Source organism: Alosa sapidissima, chromosome 9 (assembly GCF_018492685.1).
Source record: "Alosa sapidissima isolate fAloSap1 chromosome 9, fAloSap1.pri, whole genome shotgun sequence".
Classification (NCBI taxonomy): Eukaryota; Metazoa; Chordata; class Actinopteri; order Clupeiformes; family Clupeidae; genus Alosa; species Alosa sapidissima.
The window spans coordinates 9,134,287-9,157,754 of record NC_055965.1 but is presented as its reverse complement, the minus strand read 5'-3'; the positions used below and the strand labels follow the sequence as shown (position 1 = coordinate 9,157,754).

Here is a 23,468-nt window from a genome sequence, read left to right as displayed (position 1 = left end):
CAACACTGACCACCACACAATGATTTTCTATATTGGACTACCTAAATTGGATGAAATCGTGTCATTGTAGAGCTATGTGTGCCTTTGCACAGCCTCTCCTTGTGTCTCTGTCCCTCGATGAACCTGCTTGCACGTTTAAATGGTAATTATTGTTGGCATAGAAGACGACTGGCTAAATCGTGATTAAATCCGGATAGCATCATAACCACGTTGTGCAAATTTGTTCAAAAATGAGTTTTTGTTCAAAACACCTCCAGCCGTCACCTACCACCAAAAATAGAATACTGAGATTCAAGTATGACAAAAGAGAATAGTCTATGACAAGAAAAGCCCTCGCATCAGTACTAGCTCAAGGACCAAACAAAGCCTTCAGACCTTGCACTGATAAATAAAGGACCTATTAAAGAGTGTAGTCTTTGCACGTGCAGAAGTACTTCAGAAAGCATCTAGTCCTTACTCTTCTTCCTTTTAAGTATATTTTTGGGGCTTTTGCCTTCATATCAATAGGACAGTGGAGAGAGACAGGAAACATTATGGGTCAAAACATGTAACATGGATCGATGAATTAAGAAATATAGTCCACAACATATAGAATAACATTTCTTTTTTTTTTTTAATTAAAAGCATGTACAACACAAACCTTTTGTTGCCAATGTTAAATAGCATTCTTTTTTGCCGTTTTTTGTACATACATACAATAACTACTTCTTCGTCAAAAAATTAATCCATGCAGTAAAAACTTAAAAAGGGGGGAAATGATCCTGCCTTTTGGTTTCCCGCAATAAAAACCAATAATTAAAAAAACCTTCCAAAAATCCAAACCAACACAAAAGTCTGGCACATCCTGATAATGAGAATAAAACAAGAATTTAAACCTGGCAAGAAATTGCTTCAACTCTTGGACGATTAAGCTGCTACAATCCATAACCCCCCGGCCAAGCCTGTTTAGCTTATGAAGCTGGTGCTTTAGGTTCAAGTGGGTGACACAAACACACATTTCTGGAATAATGCTACCAGGTCTTTAGGCTAATCAGAAACCTTGGGGTCAGATGTGCATCCTCTGAATACTACCATCCTTGAGCTGCCTCTTTCATATGTAATACTTTCTTTCTAACCGCTAAAGCTTTCTTCATCTATGCCACTTTCTTGACCAACCACCAACAACCCGTTAATGCAGTACATCCACATAGGAAACTTCAGTGTGTACATCTTGCTGAGAGATTTCAGTCTGTTAATGGAAACTGACAAAACTGATGTATAAAAGCTTGTCAAATATAATAAACTATTGAACTCAAAGCCTCATCAACATATGGGGTGGAAGGGAATTTCATAGTCCCAGTCGCCTTACCAAATTTTCCTATAAAATGCCTCATCAAATAAAAGTTAAATTTCTTTCATACCAATTCCAAAACAAAAACACAATGAAAACAAAGCATCACTTCTAAAAACTTAGATTGCATTCCCTGTATGCAAGTCCCCTGCCATCAGTTCCATGCAGGGGAGAGAACCGCTAGAACCTAAAAAACTTCTTAACCTTGCTATTGTCTAAACAACCCACACTTTTTAACCTGGTTTCCTTACCACTGGGAATTTAGGCCTAGTCCTTAAAGCAATTTCACTGGTGCAAGACAAATGGGTATGTTGGGCACAATATTACTGGTCTTGGCAAAGAGCAGAATTGTGTAAATCACAAACACACCACTGAACGAGTTTCGAAACTAAAACTCATTCTCAATGTCATTGTTCATGGGAAAAAAGGCAGTTTCAAACGCTGAATATCTGAATGTTGATAGCTATAACTGGAAAAATAGGTGGAATCCAAGGTATCATGTTGACCTTGAATTTAAACTGAACCTTCAAATCTCTTCATAAAGACTTACAAAAGACACATCTACTCATTTTTTCCCTGAAAACAAAAAGTGTTCGAACTCACCAAAAGCAGGTCTTGATTTGGTAATAAATTAAAAAATCTGTGTAGAACACCGTACTGTATAAATGTATTATCTACCAACTAATGCCATCAGACCTGAGGAACTATCATTTTACAGTGGCTTACAAAGCAGTTCTCAGTCAACATCCTAATTTTTGGCTACATAATTGTTCAATGCTGGGGTAAGAACAACAAAAAAATCAGGACTCTAATGAAACTCGTGGTTAGCTGAATTTCTTCCATGGGGATGTAACAGTACACGGCAAGAGGAAACACTCCTAAAAACACCATCGATTCCCAACAAAGGCTAGTTTTCACAGACAAGGTATGGCCAACATTCAAACAACAACAACAACAACAAAAAATCCCTCTCTTTTGTGTTCCATATCGACAGGACCTGCTGGCAAAACTGGACTGTGAAAAATAAACGAGGAGTCCAATGCAAACAAGGATTTGGCCGGGGCACTCTGATTGGGTCTGTGGGGAACATGGGCACCATGGGAGTGGGGGGGGGGGGGGGTTGAATGGGTTGTTAAATACAATGATTATGGGTAGGCGAAACGGCTTTGAGAATGGCAACACATTTCAAAACAAAATGAAACTGAAAGGGGAATAAAAAAGGAAGATCAGCGATTATTGTATAATAGTCTGAGAATAGTCCTCTACTGGCTTGGTTGGAGAGCAAGAGGGCTCCCCTTGAATGCCAAAAATTGAAATTAAAAAATATCCCTGGTGCCAGAAATGAAAGAGCAGGAGGTCCTGGCTGGAGGATGTGGGTGATGAGAAGCGGAGATGTCAGTTAGGGAGGAGGGGGTGGATGTGATGATGAGGCTGTTTTAGCCGCTTCCTGCTCCGGCAGCAGGGGGCACCAAGAGGCTGGTGAGACCTTTACCACGGTGCCTCTGGCCTCCTCGCCGTCGCCCACCACCACCCTGTTTTGGCTACGGAGAGAGAGAGAGAGAGGGAGAAAATATTAGACCAAGAGAGAGAGAGAGATAGCGATATCAGACCAAGAGAAAGAAAGAATCAGGTAGAGATTCAGAGAATGAAAGAGAGTGAGAGGGAGAGAGAGAGAGAGAGAGAGAGAAAAACAGACACAGAGAGATCAGACCAAGAAAAATCACATCAGAGTAATCAAATAGAGAATCAGAGACAGAGAGAGAGCTAGACGTAGACAGAGATCAGATCAAGAGAGAGAGAGAATCAGATAGCTAAAGAATCAGATCAAGAGAGAGAGAGAGAATCAGATAGCTAAAGAATCAGAGAGAGACATCCATGGCCCACTATGAGAACTGTTTAAAGATGACCCCTGGTGAGCTCCGCATTGACCTCAGCTCTCCATTCACTTGGTCTGAAGCTGGTATAGATCACAACTCATTGTCTTCTGTCACACTTGAGGTGCTGCAATGCTATGAGAGAAGTTGTGAGAGGGGTGGCCTGGGAGCAGTAGATTTTAAGTGGCACTGTTGCTGCTACTGAAGCTGTTAAATCATGCTCAGACTTCTACACTAGTTAAAGTCACACCGCTGTTAAAACAGACTCGACGCTTTTAGTTATTACAGTGATGAGGGAGGGATACATCTTTGACATGCGAGAAACTTGAGAAGGGTTTAGGTGACATGTCAGCGTGTACGACTGACAGGGTGAGACTATTAAAGAGTAAACGAGACAGAGTAAGAGAGAGGAAGTTTCACTCTTCTGCTCTGGTGAAGCAGAGCATTTTGTAATGGCAATAAAGCTCACTTGAACTGAATTGAGAGAGCGTGTGAAAGAGAGAGAGAGCGTGAGAGAGAGAGAGAGAGAGAGAGAGAGAGAGAAGAAGATAAATCTACTATTTCCATCAGCAGCCCTGCAGGAGGCCTGATACTGAGTGTTAAGATTAGACGTCGGCGCAGCTCATCTCCTTCCCTGATAACACCGGGCCCGACGCCCGACCCCCCCCCCCCATCTCCCAGCAGTGACGCACAGTCAGGGCTGATGAGGAGGAGCCCATCTGACAAAAGCGGAGCTGTCCCAGAACTCATCAGGTTCAGTGATACGCCAGCTCAGCGCTATACCCCAGTGATAAGAATTACACTGAGCCCGTCAGCAAATGTTTGGGTCACGCAAACACAGCCTCTGCTAGCGCTATCATCCCCTATATAAAGCCAGTGGCCTTTGACTATATGCCTATTTTATAAATAATGCTATTACTGTAGATATATTCTCTATGGCAGGACCCATTTATATTCCTTTCCTTATATTTCTATTTCTATTAGGTTTCTAGAAGGGAGGGTTATCTGCTCTGGTGACTACGTTGCCGTGGTGACAGCATACAGACAGGCTTGGTGTTAATTGGCTTCATGACTGATCTATGTGTGAGACGATTACATTGCGCAAATGAAAGTTTAGCTCAAAATGACAACTGTTGTGTAAAGTCCTCATGCTCAAGCCGACAAAACTCGGTGTGTTTTGTAGTCGACGCTATTCTCCGGGCATTTCTTTTTATACACTGTGCAAGTGAATGGGCATCAATTCTTTCTGATTACGGACATTCTGCTGGATAATCCGTGCAATACTGACAAGGGCGCGTCACACAAACTGTGTGATTTTTCCACGGAACACATTGTTCTAGATCAAATGAGTTTCTGTAAATGTGAAGTTCTGACAGGAAAACCTCACATTATGGAAAAGGCTGTAGATCTCTGCTCTGCCGAACACATCTGAGTGTTAAATTAAGGTTCTCGTGTAACCAATGTAGTCACTTTGGTTACACAATTCCTCATGCTTGACGTTCCAATTACAAGGTGTGTTTAGACCAGTCAGCCGTTACGGACGTTCTCTTTTAGTTGGGGGAACACAACAGGCATCCTTCATGTTATTCAGCAGGAGAAACAAAAATCTCTCTCTTTCTTTACCTTGTTCTCTTTGTTGCCGTCTCTACTTTGCGAGTCCTCCTCCCCCACTGGCTAACGTGGCAGCAATAAAACAAGGGGAGAGGAGAAGGGGAATAGAAGAGGACAGGAGAAGAGGAGAGGGGGAAGAGAAGATAAGAGAAGGGGAAGAAGAGAGGAGAAGAGGAGAGGGGGAAGATAAGAGAAGAGAAGAATAGAGAGGGGGAAGAAGAGAGGAAAGGAGAAGAGGAGAGGGGGGAGAGAAGAGAAGAGAGGGTGAAGAAGAGTGAAGAGGAGAGGGAAGGGAAGAGAAGAGAAAAGAGGGGGAAGAGGAGAGGGAAGGAAAGAGGAGAGGGAAGGGAAGAGAAGAGAAAAGAGGGGGAAGAGGAGAGGAGAGGAGGAAGAGAAGAGAGGGGGAAGAAGAGAGGAGAAGAGGAGAGGGGGAAGAGAAGAGGAAGAGGAAGGAGGACAAGGAGGGAAGGGACCAGTGACAGCATAGAATGGATGGAATTTAAGTCCATGTGGCAAAAAATGTGGGGGAAAAGAAATGCAGGTGAAAGGTGAGAAAGAATATTTTTGTCAAAAAAAGAGAGGGAGTGACAGAGAGGACAGGAGACAGAAAGGACAGAGAGAAGATTTAGACCGCCTGAGGAACCGGCTGACGTAGAGATATCAGAATGAAGAAAATAGAGACCGGCATGCATTGCAGAGACCTGAAGTACACCACGGAAAGGAAAACAGTGCCCTACAGCAGCATTTGTTTCTTTCTGCACCTCTCTTACTTGAGGATTCACACTCACATGTCATGCAGATATGTCCTGACGGCTGTGAATACATTAGGATCCATAGCTAAGACTAACATTACATGAGAACATTCCTATAAGGCTCGGCTTATCAGGTAAATAGAGCTGGCAGCTGGCAGCTTTCAGTGTGTAACGAGTCACTTGCTGTAGCAGGCATGAAGATACCAGGTATGAACTGTGTGCCTCGATGCCTTGCTGCCAAAGAATGCTATCTCTGATTGTCTACATAGATACATAGTCTGTGACCATGCAGGGGGTTTAAATATTCTTATAATTTCTTAGTATTTACTTATTTCTTTCCCTCCACCTAGCTTTGGCCTGACTTCCAGTTTTTGATATTGTTTGATATTGTTGTTGTTGTTGTTGTCACCTGTGCAGAGCTTTGGTTGCCCTCTAATAACCCTGGTTCCTCGTTTGGCGCTGTCGTTCCGTCTCCATGCGGTGACGTCTTCTTGCTGGACTGCATTTTCATTTGCTGGGGTTTGGAGTGGGAGGGCAGGTTGTTGGGCGACTGTAATAACTGTAAATAAAATAACAACACAAACAAACAAACAAACAACACAAACAAACAAACAAACAAGTTAGTTAGGGGAGAGCTGACGAGAGGGTCAAAAAATAAATGCAATACTTAAAGCACAGCAGGTAAGATGATGTTGCGCAACGCTGTTTGGACACAGCGGTGCAAGTATTTCACAAAAATGACATCATATCACAATAGGCAATTATATCGCTATGCCTTTGGCTAAGCAAACTTTGATATGAATTTATGTTTGGCGTTTTTTGGAGGTCAGCAACTAACTAGCTGCCCACAGCAACTGATACACAACCTCTCCAACTGTCCAGGCCCGTTTAAGGCCGGAGGGCACGAGTGCCTCCTCTGGGCACCCTGGAGAGTCCTCGCTCCTCACTGACCTTGGTGATGGTGCCCACGGCCTTGGTGCGGCCCTCCCTGAAGACCAGCCTCTGGTCGCAGTGCAGGTACTCGGGCGTCTTGATGAAGCGGAAGTGGACCAGGGCCTTGTCCCCCGTGCGCAGGCAGTCCCTGTTCATGGTCAGGATGGTGGCCGTTTGCCTGATGCTGCCACAGTGCACTGGGGCCCAGAGAGAACAGGAGCCATTTATAATATAGTCAGTCATAATAGCATAATGTGCTTATAGCATTTTTTACATATCCTGTATTATTTTACACGATTGTGCCCAATGTAAGGAGCTAATGCTAAATAAGCTTGTAATGCTAAAAAAAGTACTATGCCAGACAAAGTTGTTATTACTATTACGTTTTTATTTGCCCTCAAAACTCATGACAGACTTGGGCCTGTTGCTGTAGAGCGGCGTTGCCCAACGTAGGGCAGAGGCTCCCTTTCTACCATGCGGTGTGTCAGGAGAGGATTTTGGCACCTCTGCTGTTCAGCGATTAGATGACTTAACTAATTTAAGTCTACAGCCAGATTCATTCAGATGAGTTAGTTTGTTTTTCAGCCAGCCTCATAGACCAGCAGCAGCAGTGGAGGCTGTACTTCACATTTAATCCACAAGCATCGGAGGGCTTCACAAGTCAAGGGCGGATAATATTAGACATGCTGCTGTTAGGTATTTAAAACACTGACTATACCAGGCATCTGTGGAAAACACTATCCAAAGGCTATCCAAACCTTACGATTCTATACTATGTTCCATAAACACACTACTGTATAAATAGTTTCCCACTGAATGGGAAATATATCAGCTTGTGATAACTTGTCATTAGCACTTGGCTCGCATATATGTGTACTAATAGTAAAGGTGTCCTTGCTTTATACAATACCAAAGTCCTTATGGGCATGTCTAGCCACTCAGCTCAGCAGCCAGCTTGGGTCGAATACTTTCCATGCTTTGAGCTTTGAATCTTTGGGCATATGTACCTACTGCACTTTTAGGCTTTTCCCTGTTCTTGAATTTCCCCTTGGGCATCTATCTATTTATCTATCTCTCATTATCACACTGTCCCTTATCCTCTACATTTCCAGTCTCTTCCCTGGTTCACTCCTGTAAGGTCATGTGTAATATGTCTTCCCGCTCACTAGGGGGTGCTCACGTCACGTCACGTACCCATGGCCTGGTAGCGTGGCGAGATGGTGGTAGGGTGGTGCAGCACCAGGATCTCGGCCTCAAACTCCCAGCATGCCTGCGGGCTGAGCCGGGGCGACACCATGACCATGCCCTTGCGTATGGACGAGCGCTTGATCTTCTTGAGGGCGAAGGAGGCCGTCTGGCCACCGCGGACCTCCTTGACCGGCATGCGCTTGCGGTGGATGGACTTGACGGCGATGGGGATGAAGGCGCCCAGGGGGTCCGGCCCCAGTAGCAGGGTGTCGTTGAGGCGGATGAGCCCGCGTAACGTGGTGCCCGACACCACCGTGCCCACACCCTGTGGACAGACACACACACACACACACACACACACACACAAGCTATGTGAGTGACAGAAGTTTCACCCAGAAGAAAAAAAAACACCTCGGCAGATTCTAGGAGTCTAGTGAAAAAAATACACTAATTACAATTATTAGTCGCCACTGTGCCAACACCATGACAACACTACAACATTCAGAGGAAAAAAAAAATATCTAGACAGTTGGCAACATCCAGACATTCTGGGCATACAAGACACTTCCAAGTCCAGTAACAGACAATTATGAGGAGACTAGGAAACAGGGCAACACCAGAGTAGCATACTAGGACTTAGTCATTTAGCAAAACTCAAATCCCTTTGAATGAAAAGACCGGTACCCAACACTACTTTGTCCACACAGTGAGAACAGTAAGTAGGATTCGTAATGGTACACAAAAAATCACGGTTCGGTTCATGTTCGCCACAGTAAGCCTGTAGGTACTGCTAGCCTAACGTTCACTAACAATATTACTGATGTGTAACAGGAATGGTATTTAGAATGGGCTAAACCAGGGGTTCTCAAAGTTTTGATTGGTGAGGGCCAATTCAGGAACCCAACATTGAACTGAGGGCCGCCAAAGGGGCGGGGGGAGAAAAAAAAAGAAAAACCTGGAAAAAAAATCCCATTTGTAATCATTTTAATGACCAGGTTGCATCTCTACAGTTTATATTTATTGCATTAAACAGATTTTAATTCATAACTGAGGCTAAACCTGGCTAAAATGCAATGCACACACAATCCCTGCGGTTCTCTACCCTCAACAAAAAAAATTGGGATATAACAGTTCTGGTTGCAGTCCATTTCAAGTACAAACTCTCAGTGTGCCTTGCTTCTTATCAGCATAGGCCTTATTCAGGGCCAATTCCAGCTACCAAAGCACCACAGGAAAACCTGACGGCCACGAAAAACCACTAAACGGAGATTCATTCTTTTCAAATCACACAGTACAGTTTTAAAAGTTTCACAGATGTTGTCAGATGTTATCGCGGGCCGCCAGAAATGTTTCCGCGGGCCGCCATTGGCCCCCGGGCCGCACTTTGAGAACCTATGATCTAAACTGACATATGGTCCGCCACTTATCATGTTTATCTGGGAACTCAAATTTGAATCATGGTCCACATGCAAAAAAGCTTACTGTTGATTTCTGTTAAAGACTGCATTTGGTATATTCGGTACACATCTGTATTGAACCTAACATCCTGTAACCGGTTTGGTACAAATAATATTTTATTATATATTAGGTGTACCTTTACATCCCTAATTCATCTGAATTACCCATGCTGAAGAAGGCTGCTAATACATTTTATACCAACACAGAGGAGACTGGAGATAGGTAAGAGGTAATCAGGATATACTGAATGAATTCTGTATTAGGACACAGGAAATGGATTGGAGTGTGTGTGTGAGTGTGTCTCTTCATCTCCCCTCACCGGTACTGAGTATGTATCATCGATCTGAAACTCGGCTGGCTCGTCGTCCCGGAACGTAGTCCTGGACGACAGCAGGTTGAGGAACATCTTCAGCAGGTCCATGTTCTCTCCCGTCACGTTGGAGATCTGAAATATGGGGCACATTCTACCGGAATGTGGACACACACACAGACACACACACACACACACACACACACACACACGCACACACACACACGCACACACACACGCACACACACGCACACACACACACGCACACACACGTACACACAGACACGCACAGACACGCACACACACGTACAGTACACACACGTACACGCACACACACGCACACACACAGTCCTCAAGGTTACTTAGACTGCTTCCAATTCCAGAAACATCCAACACCAAAAAGTAATTTTCAGATATTAAGAAAAAAGAAAGACATTGCCATTTCAGCATCTCTAAAAGGTCACAACTTCACATGCTTTCCAGCACAGGAGATTGATTCCATCCATTGGCAAAATGGAATAGATTCCATCCACTGCCAAAAGCAGTCCTGCTGTTCATAATGCAGCACGATTACACGCAGGCGCGGATCAATGCATAGGCTAGATATGGCTGCAGGTCCCACGTGTGCCAGCCTGCCAGGGGGCCCCCATTGGCCATAAAAAAATAAATAAATAATTTGTTCAAATTTACATAAGAGAATAAAACTTACACTTCATTGACCCAAAATAAATATTTAATGTAGAAAGGCACTGATTGGGTAAAGATGTGGAAATTCACGGTCAGATTAGGTTTAAAAAAACATACGTCATTCATAGGCCTAGGCTACAGTTCCGTTGGACACCTTGAGAAAATGACAGAAAGAAGATATGAGAGCGGGTCTCAAAAGCGAAAGGTTCTAGTGTAAGAGCTAAAGAACAGCAAGAACAACATCTCCTGCAAAAAAGCCTACTGCTGTGTGTTTGAGTAGCCTAAACCACATGAAGAAAGCATAGAGAACTGTCACACAAGGGATGCTAACAATGCCCACAAGAATGAAGAAAAACGTCTAAAGGTAGGAATATGTAGCCTAGTTCATAACTGCTGTGGCATTATTGCATTTGTTGTCGATTATTATAAATTGTCTGCTGGTGTAGCAAATCGTAGGCTATGTCTTTCGTTTTATGTTAGTTGTTGCTGTAAGGAAGTTGTCTGCAAAGATGTCTTGTCTATGAGTATTTATTTGGTGGTTCAACTGCTGCTGCCTGTTGTGGGTAGGCCAGTTGTTGCTGTAAAGACGTTGTCTTATGAGTAGTTGGTGGTTCAATTGCTGCTCTGTAAGGATGCTGCCTGGTGTGAGTAGGCCTGTTTGTTGTTCAGCTATTGCTGTGCCAACGTTGCAGTGATGTTGTATGAGTATCTGGTGGTTCAACTGTATGTTGCCTTATGTGGTAGGCCATTTTGTGAGAGGGGGGCTCACAGAAAATGTAGCCTAGGGGCCCATGACCACCTTAATCCGCCCCTGATTACACGTCTCTTACCAAACATAATCCGCCCCTGATTACACGTCTCTTACCAAACATGACACGGTCAGACACGACACACATGAAGCTGACCTGGCAGCTCTGACCTCTAAAAAAAACTGCCATTATGCGGTCTCCCACCCACAGGTACTTTTCTGATTTCATTTTATGTCACCCTACAATGAAAATATAAGCTGGGATCGGATATGACATACAAAATGATGAGACAAATTCCAACCCCCTCTCTTTCCCTACAGGCCTGTTCCATTTGAAAGAAATGATCTGGGGTTCCAATCTACGGAATGAAGCGTTTGGCTGTGAAGGCTCATCTGAAATCAAATTAAAGAGAACAGAAAAGAAAAGAAAAGGCCCTGATTGAATATTCTTGTGGAAGCACGGCTGTCTGAGGAGCTCTGGTGTGTGTGTGTGTGTGTGTGTGTGTGTGTGTGTGTGTGTGTGTGCTTTTTAAGTTGTAATTAACTGGGCCAGCCCAAGCCAAGCCACAATTTCCATCCCCCACAAAAATGCTGACCATAGACCATGCAGAGGATGCGAGTAACCGTTCACTAAGGAGCACAGCGTGGCGCACAAGCCCTGCTCTCTATACAGATCGCTACTTTTTCCGCTGATCTAAGCGACTTTTAATTTATTCTTTAGCCACCCCCTCAAAGTCTGTTGTTTACACAAGTAATCTGCCTTTAAATGTCCCCACCAGGACATACATCTTTGTTTGTTGAAGGCAGACGCCATTGTTATTTTACCTACGGACTTGACGGTACAAACTGATCAGCCCTTGTACTATCACTTCCTATTCGCTTATACTATTACCTCAAGATTAAATACGTAATATGGTCGGTTGTTCACATCGTTTCAAGATAAAGTGTAACATAGCTTCAGCCCTAATTGTACTGATTGGGAAAACACTGAGTGCTGTCTTAATCCCTTGCCTCTCCCATCTGAGTTTAGACGCATGTAACAACTGAACGTACACGAATGAATAACTCAGCGCAGATAGGAGCGGTCAAAGTATAGCATGCGTAGTCAAGTGGTCCGAAGACAGGCCTACCTCTCTGAGCTGAAGTTGGAGGCGGTGACTATAACGTCATCTTTGTTCTGTACCAAGACAGGGATTTTCCTGCAGCCCGGAGATTTGAGTAACCTCTGCAGTAATTTCAGCGTCTCTACAAAAAAAAGAAGCACACACGGACATTACACATATCCTTGTTTTCTACGCACTCTGAAGACATAAAGGTGAAGCTGTTTAGCTTAGCCTTGTTTAAAGAAAGGTTCACTTATCCGTGATAATGAGGTGTTTTATTTGCAAATGGCTGCAGCAGAGCTCTCTCACCTTGTAAAATATTGGCTGGGCACATGTCTATTTTTGTGACCACAACAAACACGGGGACATTTAATGCCAAAGCCAGGCCAAGATGCTCTTTTGTCATTCCCACAATCCCTGCATTACTGCCAACCTAGAGAGACAGAGACAGATAGAGACACAGAGAGAGAGAGAGAGAGAGAGAGAGAGAGAAAGAGAAAATAAAGTGGGGAAGAAGCAGAGGTCAAGACATAATGGTGACTAAAAGATCCTACACATTCCTGAATGTAAGTTCTTTCTTAAAGGGAAACTTGGCAAGATTTCCCCCTCTGCTGGAGAAATTATGCATTATGCCATTTCAAACTATGGAAAAAGGTAACGATAAAGCACATGGATTTGTTTACAAGCTAGCAAAACGGTTAGCATAAGTTCGGCAGACAATGTGGATGTTACAAGGTAAGAAACACAATTTAAAACGAGTTTCTTGTTTCTCACTTCTCTTTCAGGACGGTAGTCTCAATGTTGCAAGGTTGGTTTTCCGCCTGGGGACGCTAGGGGCAGTACCATTTTCACCGGAACAGGTCATTTAACCATCCAAATGATTTCTAAATGGGTTTATTACGTTGAAATAGTTGCCAAGTTCCCCTTTAAGAATGACCTTTTCAAATGTTCAAACCATGACAGAGAGGGACAAAAGAGCAGATGCCAAGCAATGGATATCATCTTTAGATATGCGATTAACTCAACACCGTACAACAACCTCAATACCAACACCTATTAGTGAAATGCAGCCTAAATTATGCCTTCATGTATTCCGAATCCAACTCCAACATCAGCTGTAGAAATGTAAGGTGTCAACATCTATCTTGAGGGCCTTCTACACTTCAGCTGTGGAGAGTGTTCTAGGTGGCATCATCAGTTGGTATTGCAGTACTCTGAAGAGTGATGCATGTGATAAATAAAACTCTGTGAATCCTTTGGTCTTTTTCCCTTCCCTCCTCACTCCACTGGCAACATGCTCCTCCTCCTCCTCTCTTCCTGATCTGCTCTTTAGCTAGTTCTCCCTGCCTCCTCCTCCTCCTCTCTTCCTGATCTGCTCTTTAGCTAGTTCTCCCTGCCTCCTCCTCCTCTCTTCCTGATCTGCTCTTTAGCTAGTTCTCCCTGCCTCCTCCTCCTCCTGATCTGCTCTTTAGCTAGTTCTCCCTGCCTCCTCCTCCTCCTCCTGATCTGCTCTTTAGCTAGTTCTCCCTGCCTCCTCCTCCTCATCCTGATCTGCTCTTTAGCTAGTTCTCCCTGCCTCCTCCTCCTCCTCCTGATCTGCTCTTTAGCTAGTCCTTCTTCCTCCTCGGCCCCAACTCTGTCCTCATCGCTCTCTGCCAATTCCCTCTTTGGTTCTCTCGTCCTCAGCCATCTCACCATGAGCATGCAGAAGTCCGGCAGGTGTCCAGTCATGCCGAACACGGTGGTCTTGAGGTACTTCTCGTGACCCGCCAGGTCGATGAAGGTGATGACCTTGGAGGAGCGCTCGCAGATCTTGGTCCAGTCCAGGCTGCCGCCGTGGCTATCTGGTTTGTTCACCACCTGAGAAGATGGGGGCAAGACGAGACAGGTGTGTACTAAACTGTGACTGATCAAGCCAGGAACACCTGGACACGGAAAAGTGAGTTTTGAGCATTGAGTGCTTCACCAGTCATCATGCAAAGCGTTCTTATTTAAATAATACATGAACGCTATGCTGCATATATGCAATGCATGCTATTATGTCAAGCGAGTGTGATAGATGTGCATAAAATGACCATGTCCATGATCTCTTACAACCCTAGGGTCATTGTAGGGTCATTGTAGAGTCAGCCACAGGCCACATGCATTATCAGTAAAATAATGCAGTTTGGCAAATCTGCCAGACAGACATTGGTCTTAAAAGCTTGACTGATTAGATGTATACATGGGCTGTAACACCCACCAACGTAATAACGTCCCACCAACATAATAAACCAGAAACACAATAAAAAATCTGCACATTTTAAACTCTCCAACGTAATAACTTCCCACCAACGTAATAACCCAATAATTATTACGTTTTGCCAGAAGTTATTACGTTGGTGGGGAGGTTAAAAAAGTTCATGTAATAACTTTCCATCATCACTGATTTAGTGAAATTATATTTGTTTCATCAATTGTAAGGGCATAGTTGTCAACAGTTGTCACCATCTAAACCAATCTCATGACCATGAAGCTTTGTACCTCCTCCCTCCCCTTTACTTTCTACCTTTACTTATTATTCATCATCTTTACTACAGTAGGAGCCAAGCAAAGCTAGACAGACATGTCCTTGACTCTTTATGCAACATCTCTTGAACTAAACAGAGGTACAGTATGTGCATTGGCTGAATTAACACAACTTCATGCATTTCTTTCACATCTACTGCGGTCATATTCACTGTGTTCACTCGGAAGGAATCAGTTGACATGGCTCTTGTAATGACATCTCGAAACATGTTAAGAGGCTAAAAGCACGTTTAAAACCTGCCCCGTTTCAGCCGCCTGGGTGCGAACTCTAGCAGGACCGTAACAGCACTCCGTCTAGGCACGTGAAATTGAAATCGAGCGAAGTTCTCTTTTAAGATGCAGCATCATGTTTGTGTGTCTGAATGTTGCTAAGAAGGAGAACGTGGAAAGTGATGTGCAAATAAACCTTATAACGGTTAGTCGGTTAGTTAAAAGCCATGAGAATTTATGACTGTATGCCCACTGAAATCTGCCCATTCTAATTTGGATTTTCCAAGCCCATTGCAGCTAGTTTTTAAAATCTGGATATTTGTGTGAACATTTTACCAACTTATCAATTTCATTAAGCAGATGTCAAATAAGTAGAACTTCATTAAGTGTAACTTCACTTTATTCAGGCACTGTGACTAGATAATAATGCAAATCAGTGCTTTGTTGACAAAACAAACAAACCATTACTTTCAAGTTGAACCAACAGTCATTTATATTCCTGTGCTTAATGCTTTATTGATTTCAACTAATGTGATTAATTAAATTTAGCACAAAAATGTAATAGAACACCATTTACTTGGATACACTGCAGTTCCCTTTATAAAGAAATGCTACCACCTGATAAGCTACAATAATCATGTAACATTTTCCCATGGGAGATTTTCTATTTAGTTTCTATTCCAGTATTTTTGCTGACACGTTCGCTTTACTTCAGTTCCTTGTTTATTCTCTGCCCTTTCCAGGTCACACTGAATCTGAACCTCCACTGCTGCTAAATGTTGAAAACATAAATCTGTACAGTGTTTCCCACAGAACTGAATTCCATTTGTGGTGGTTAGTTTGCAGAATTAACTTGAATACAACAGAATGAGATTTAAAAAAAAAAAATCCTGCTTAGTGTTTTCCCTTACCTTCATCATGCCATGAAAGAGTAAAGAGTGAAAGCGGAACACTCTCATCCCCCAGAATCCCACCTGAAACGCTGATGTTGGTAGTGTGGCATTAAGCCATTGGCGACACAGTGTACCTCGTCAGACTGAAAAGATGCCCACCTGTCCATGTTGGTCAAAGCCCAGGATGTCGTTGCCCACGCTGCTTGTGCGGCCGCTCTCCATCTCGTGTTTGTGGCGGAAGAGTTTCTGGCGGGCAAAGCCGCGGCCGTTGTCCAGCTCTCCGTGGGTGAGCACGCCCAGTAGCGTACTCTTACCAGCGTCGACGTTCCCCACCACGGCCACTCTAGGATACACAGAGTTCTTAATCAGTAACCAGGACAACAGTCATCAGGATGTGGTCTGGTCAGACAAAGCAAACATTCGTTAGCATTCATTTTTACATGTATTCATTCATACTCATTTATTCGTTAATACCTCAAACACGAGCTAGTGCAAACAGTCAAGTACATCATTTGAACTCTACAAGTTGACTAACACGTTCATTTTTCTCTGAGATTCTGTGCCATGTTATAGACTCCCTGCAACACAATGAGTATCATCTGCTGTTCTGACGGCGATGCAATTGGATGTCTGATTTTAGACTAGAGATGGGAAAAAAAAAACACATTCAGTATATCTTCTCTTTAATTCAACAACGTCAACAACAACAATTGTCAACAACTAAAGGATACCTATTAACTCATTGAGTGCCAAAAACGTAATATTACGTTTTTCCTTCCCATGTGTTAAGTGCCAAAAACGTAATATTACGTTTTTATCTTTTTTTTTTTAAATTACGAAACTAGACACTCTAACACACCTTATATGTGATTTTGGGAACTCTGTGATGAATGGAAATGAAATATATGATGATCGAAAACTCATGAAAACGCACAATCTGGACATTTTATCATAACTCGGTTGCCGCTTTGGGTCGAATCAGTGACGCATGCACGTCAGGTCAAAACCAGGCCATTTTCGTGGGTCTATCACTAGGTGGCAGTCTCGCCAGGTCTCGCTGATCACTTCCCGGAAAGTTTACACAAGTAAGTAACAGGCAACACTTCATATTTCATGAAAGACGTTATATCTCCATTTCTAGAAAAAAACAGCGATTGATGAAAACTAGCCACTGTTTAGCTTGGGATTTCTCAGGAACAGAGGCGTGTAGAAATACACAGTTTGCACCCACCGGGAGCTTAAAGTCTCACCTTTTAATCGAGCCATTGTATGTGTTCACAGTTCATAAAATCATCAACAATGGTCTAGATTGCTGGCACTCTAGGACAAAGCTCCAGAAAACAGCTTGGCATTCAATGAATACTTCAAAATGAATAAAACTGGAATTTTATTCACAAATGACTGTAAAAGTCCAGTGAAAATGCCATCACAAATGACTGGGCTTTGTCATCTCCGATCAGTATCAATGACATTGATCGCACAGTATGGAACATCCCCTATTTCAGACTGCCAGTAACACAGGACAAACACAGAACAAACTGACAGACAGTCAGAGAAAGCGAAAGAGAAGGTAGAATGGATCCCAAGACAGAAACTGAACAGACTACAACAGCTTGACACCCCAAGACAGAGACACTGAGACGAGGAAAAGCAGAAGAAGAGACTGTGACAGGGGGAGAGGTGGCAGAGGCGAGAGAGAGAGAGAGAGAGAGAGAGAGAGAGAGAGAGAGAGAGAGAGAGAGAGAGAGAGAGAGAGAGAGAGAGAGAGAGAGAGAGAGAAATAAAATACAAGATGACCACACCGTGGTGGGAGCTAAAGAAATTGGATCGAGAGGCCAGAGGACATCAAAAAGAAAAAAAGAAAATAAGTGACAGGCTTGCAGAGAGAGGGAAGACTGAAAAAAAAAAAATGGAGGAGAAAAGTGTAGTACAGCCCCCCCATCAACACAGACAGTGCTTCTGTGTGCACATCATTCCTAGCGAACAGAATGAACGAATGCCACAATCAATGATGTAGATATCAGCTGGTCCAATATTTACTTAAATCCATTAAAGGGGCAATTCTTAGTTTTTGTTTTACACTAAGGTTATGGTTAAAAAAAAAATACTTATAATATAAATCCATGAAAACAAACTCCATTCTCTCTGAACAGTTGCTGCGGAATGGAATAATAGGATAGTGCCATCTAGTGGACAGAGGAGACGGGCTACACTCACACCCAAGTGTGGGGACCATTCACACAGCAGACAAATCTCATTTCAACATTCACACTTGCTCCAAGCTAATTCCATGTCATGATCACCCATCATACCGGTCAACATTTAGCTTTTAAATAAAAGTTTTTTTTTTTCTATTTTGCCAGTGTTTGCAAAACAGAATCAGTGTTTGCATATTTAACATGTTTCATGCACTCCTTGCAACCCTACATTTCGGTCGTTGCTTTTACCTTATCGATAGAGATACGCATGCCAGTTATGTATCTAACCTGCTGCCTGCAGCTTACCTCCGAAACTCCAAATCTGCTGTCAGATTATGTTCCAAGGACACAATTTGCCTATTGTGTATCAACAACACTCAATAACAGTAATGATGTGATGTGTTAATCACAACATTTCTTCTCTCACAATTTGACAAACTAGGCTATTCAATTAGCCGCTTTCTTGCGAGACTCAGTGGCTGTGCACCCGCTTCCTTATTTGGGTTTTGGGTTACAAAAGAGTTGAAACAGTCATTGTGTAGGCCAGTGTTTTTCAAAGTGGGGTCCGGGGTTCTGCAACAGTGCCTATGTAAGCTATACCAGTTTAAATCATATGAATCCTTGACACAATAAGCAAGGTGCAAAGACAATAAGCAAGGTGGTTCAGTGAGTAGGCCTATTGTGTAATATAATGTGGATCTACTGTATTTGTTTAGCTAGGTGGTCCGTGATTTTTTTTTTTTGTTGGTTAAGTGGTCCTTGGTCTGAAAATGTTTGAGAAACACTGGTGTAGGCTATGTGTAGGGTGTATTTTGACCGTCATTTGATTTGATGGTCATGCAAATTCCAGGAGTTTCATCATTTGAAGAGGCCAGGCCTGAGCTCATACAAACACAGACCCCTTCAGAATCCTGCTACAACACTCCAACTTATGGCTTTCATAAGGCCTGTGTTTGCCCATGTATACATACCATCTGAGAGGAGGGTGGTGTGTGTGTGTGTGTGTGTGTGTGTGTGTGTGTGTGTGTGTGTGTGTGTCTGCACAGCCAGTGGGTTGTAGCACAAGATCAAGCCAGCTTGGGTCTCTCCCACTTCTGTCTCGTGAGTCATCGTGAGTCCCCCCCCCCCCCCTTTCTCTGGCTGCTTCTCACCTGACTTCCAGGAAGTCGGTGTCCCCGACGCGGCGACGAATGAGGTAGTCGCGCACGCAGCCCCCCGTCTCTGCCCGCTCTCTCAGCAGGATGAGGTCAGCCTCCACCTGCTCGCACAGCGACTGCACCGTGGCCACCGACGCCTCCATGTCCTGCTCGTTCAGCCCGTACTCACCGCCGTCTGAGAGGGTCGGGGTACAGACAGGGAGAGAGAGGGTCGGGGTACAGACAGGTAGAGAAAAGGACAAGTGACAGAAGAGAGACAATTACATATACAGTACACTGTGTAATACACTGTATGGTAATATATTAAGAATAAGTAATGGTTCAATCCTTGTTAAAACATTAATCTTCACATTTTTTTAGCCCTTGATATTATTTCAGTTTTACAACCTGAAAAACACAGTATCTGGAAAGCCATGTTTGGGCATTAATATCAATAAATATCATATTAAGTGTCATTTGCAGCCAACCCAAACTTTTGTAGGATGGAAGACAAGCATGCCCTCAGTATGACTGAACTACTAAAAGTGTGTATACTAGCATGTTCATTGGTTGTCTATAAGGCCCATTTGCTGTCAATCATTACTTTTTCTTTAAATGTAATATTTTATTTACCGGTATGTTGAGCCAACATTTGAGGTAGAGGTCTGCGCGAGACGGATTTTTCAGTCCCACTCCAGCAATATTTTGCCCCGGTGCCTGGTTCTCTCATTAGTGACTCCCTACGGCTATGCTAGGTGAACGATTCCCTTATTACAAGTTTGTTTACCATCAAATTGGTTTCGCAAAGGTTATATTAAGGTGAAAATCTTGCACAGTGTACCTTTAAAGCCTGCACAAAACAGCTACAGTATGCAGGAACGTTTCTTTAGAACATCTGAAAAAGCCTACTAGAGGTGCACTCTTCCGCATGCTTTAAACTTTGAGCTTCGACAACAGCTTTCAAAATGTTTCCCACGCCGCACTCGTTAGCGCCACGATTCAGGGGTCTTGCGGGACTCCCATGGGAGTGCACACCTCTAATTTGAGGTCTCCACAAATAATGGGCATGAGTATATTAAGGATAAAACACATGGAGGTTGTGCTTTTCTGTCATTTTCAAAGGACTGAAATGGTATGTGGTCGTCTGGGTTCACCCAGACGAACCTGTTAGCACATTTACATTTGCGTTGCAGGTCCGCCAGCAATGGTTCCAATTGACGGCAGATCCCATTAATCCACACAGGCACCAAACAACTGGCCGACCAGTTCCTCAACATATTTGTGATCCAATGAGAAGAATGAGGAACCACTAAAGATGTGTGGAAGTGTAAAGTGTAGGCCTGAGATACTCATACTCTTTGAGATGCAAAAGGGGAAAAAAGGAGAGTACTACATTTCGGGCCAACAGGCTAAGACCTGACAGCACAACAGTGACAAGTGAAGGTGAGACAAGAACAGAGGAGAACATAATGTAGTCATATCACCATCATTTGTCATGAGAGAGATCAGAGGTGATAGATAAGGGGCGTACTACATTCCATCCAAACAAAAACAATTAGCCATTTTCACTGGTAGTGTCAAGACAAGGTTAGTACAATAATTCTGAACTTTTGGTTCACACATAAAACCCTTTAGCGTCTAGAAAATGTCAGGAGTTAATTGTATGTCTGAAAACAGTTTAATAGTGAGATGAGTGGTAAAACGCTTCATGACAGCGGATGAACAACTATGTGGGATTGTATGTGCCCACTGAGTCTAAGCCACGACATAAATTGATCCCCCAAAACAGAGAACATGACGGCCAAAGGTGCCCTTTGACCTATAGGGACAGCTGAGAATAGGAGGGGGTGACAGAGCACTGCTTAGGAGAGCAAAACACACTGTGTACAAAACGCGCTGCCACAATGCAAAGGGCGCAGGCAAGAGCTAAATCATCCCATAGGATTTGAGAAAATGTCACCGTCAAAACACAGTTGTAAAAAGTCAGCATGGGGAAGAAACAAATTTAAAGCTCTGCACTATTCAAAATGCCACACACACTGACATTTTAGAGGTAACTGACTGCACGGCCCCGGTTTGTTTACTCAAAAACATTGATCTGAGACTAACTGGTTGATGAGAGAGGGAGCCCTAATCTATATTAGACGCAAACGATCCAAATGTAATTAGTGCAAAATGTAGAATGCTTTTCACCTGCTTGAGCCACACGGTTTTGGTAAAAAAAAGAGGCACCCAATGAACCCTCACCAAGCCCACAATCAATGTCGATTTCAGCAAGTGCATTCTTGTGAGTTCAGCCTCCAAGCAGTTGCCACTCATTGCCCCAGTACCCAGAGGCTGTGTCCAGAATGTTTTTTACGGTGGCCATGGTAACACCACACTGGTGTCAGAGCTGTGAGCATGTGCTGTGGCCAGGGAAGGTGAAAAGGTCACTGGGCTAACTGTAAAACGTCTGGAGGTATGGGTGGCTTTTCACAAGTCTCAGCCCGATTGTTGAGCTGTATAAATTATATTAAGGCTGACTTTTTGAGCTGTAACTGCAGCGTTTCGTCTACATTTTTGGGCTTGGCACCGCTGTCTCAGAAAAAGGGCAGGCAAGCATACAATACTGTCCTGGTTGCCTCGTAAGTTATCCTGTCAAAGTGTCCTCCTCCGCTGGCTGGCACTCGCATCGCAGTTCAAAAATAAACAGCAATACTAATCAGAGGTCATGTATTACCTACTCTGGGGTTGAGAGCAAATAAGCGAATTTCCCCAAAACTTAGTGTTCCTTTAAAGAAACACCATGGAAGAATTGACATCTATGCCCCTTGGGGTCAATATTCAAAGCTTTTTTATACGGAGATGGTACCAAGTTAGTCTAAAAGCGGCTAAAAGGGTCATGACATTACAGTACATAATTCAACATCTAGCATTCCAGGCACACATTGGCAACGTGAAATCATTCTCCACATTGTAAGTCAGTAAATCAGACTGAGTTTGAGCAGTCGTTTTGAGGTAAAAAAAAATGCATTGTGTTGCTTCAAAGTTCACAAAGAGCAACTAACCTGAGCCCATTCCCACCACGTAGATGGTCTCCCCACAACCCTCATCCATCCTCTCCCTGAGCTGTCGAAATAACACATCATACTGTTCTCCAGTTGGACTGACCAGAGCCATCTGAAGGACAAGTTGAAAAGGCACTTCTGTTAAAGTTAATAAGGCATTTCTGTTAAATAGTATGCTACTACAGTAATATGCAAAGTAAGTTGTGTTAACAGGAAGTCAAAAATTAAAAATGAATGCTATGCTTGGCTCCCAACTTGACAGAACAAACAGAAGCAAACATGGTAAATTGCAAAAGTAATATGTCAATGAATAATTCAAATAATGCAAGCACAAAATGTGAAATCCTTTGTCAATTAACATGATCAATACCATGGCTGCACACTGAAGTGGACATAATATTGGCCAGATGGTACTTTTCTGTTGACGTTACCATATGTTGACATGGCTAGCTACGTGTCATTCATTGAAAGAGTCGGTTAGCTTGCTAATGCTAACCTTGTGTACATATAACCAGACAGTTCCACAATTAAACACACTGGTCGAATTTTACCATGAACAACATGTTTTGCAATGACAACAATAAAATAGCTGAAACGTTAAATGATATATTAGAGAACGTCATGTCAGATAATAGACAAAGGCCTACCTTGCTAGTGAGGTCTAAATGATCCTCGGCCTCGCCATTGTGAGCTTCCCCGTCCTCATAACAGTCCCCTCCAGATGGATCATCGTCGCTTCCCCGGTCTGGAGCAAACATGCAGGCAGGTACAACAGTGTCTGCCACTGCTATTGAACTCGGGCTTAAACTCGACTCGGTCGCCGCCATGTCTAATACCTGTCATTGAAGACAATAATGGTTGGTATCAATTAATGCACTGATGAACAGTTGGCTGTAAATTTGGCTAGCAAGAAGTTAGCTAGCAAGCTAGCCAAACACTGTAACGTAAGCTAAACGTAGTTTAGCCAGCTTGCTAAGTGTTGGCTAACAATACTAGCAAAACAGCTACCTGTAAGTTTATAAAGTTTGTGTTTAAACTAAAACATCCATGTCTAGTGCAACGGAAGTAGCTTTTGCAGAGACGCATCTGGTTTAGGAATATTTAAATGTTTATGTTCATCACATTTCATAACATTAACACATTGCAACTTCAAATCTGAGCCCAAAATACACACATACCAGCTGGGTCGTTGCGTGGCCTTGCTTGTACCACTGTCCCAGATTCGACAATATCAACGCACACGCCCACTTATGAATAATGCATAGACTATTATCACTTATCTACTATCCCGACTTTATTCACATTTTCTGTGAACACAAAAGTCACAAACTATGTGAAATACAAAATGACCTTTTGGTTAACATTTGAAATAGCCTATACTGGGGCCCCAGCTGTCATCTATCCTACTTACTTGGTCTACAC

At 43.2% G+C, this 23,468-nt stretch overlaps 1 protein-coding gene across 3 annotated transcripts; it reads right to left on the bottom strand.

Annotated features, from left to right (window-relative positions):
• Positions 1–594: 594 nt before the first annotated feature.
• Positions 595–23,422, bottom strand: gtpbp1l (GTP binding protein 1, like). Of its 3 annotated transcripts, none has more exons than XM_042103556.1 (14): positions 23,225–23,422; positions 22,694–22,882; positions 22,047–22,158; positions 19,015–19,195; positions 15,825–16,008; positions 13,690–13,854; positions 12,304–12,427; positions 12,022–12,136; positions 9,466–9,610; positions 7,695–8,013; positions 6,519–6,697; positions 5,977–6,126; positions 4,828–4,878; positions 595–2,871 (listed from the first exon to the last, which is right to left on the bottom strand). In XM_042103556.1, exons 2-14 carry the CDS (start codon positions 22,871–22,873, stop codon positions 2,767–2,769), a joined length of 2,010 nt encoding a protein of 669 aa, XP_041959490.1. In that variant the 5' UTR covers positions 22,874–22,882; positions 23,225–23,422; the 3' UTR covers positions 595–2,766. The 3 variants fall into 3 exon arrangements, with proteins under 3 accessions (XP_041959490.1, XP_041959488.1, XP_041959489.1); XM_042103554.1 differs by lacking the exon at positions 23,225–23,422 and adding an exon at positions 23,055–23,176; XM_042103555.1 differs by lacking the exons at positions 4,828–4,878; positions 23,225–23,422 and adding an exon at positions 23,055–23,174.
• Between the last annotated feature and the right edge of the window lie 46 nt (positions 23,423–23,468).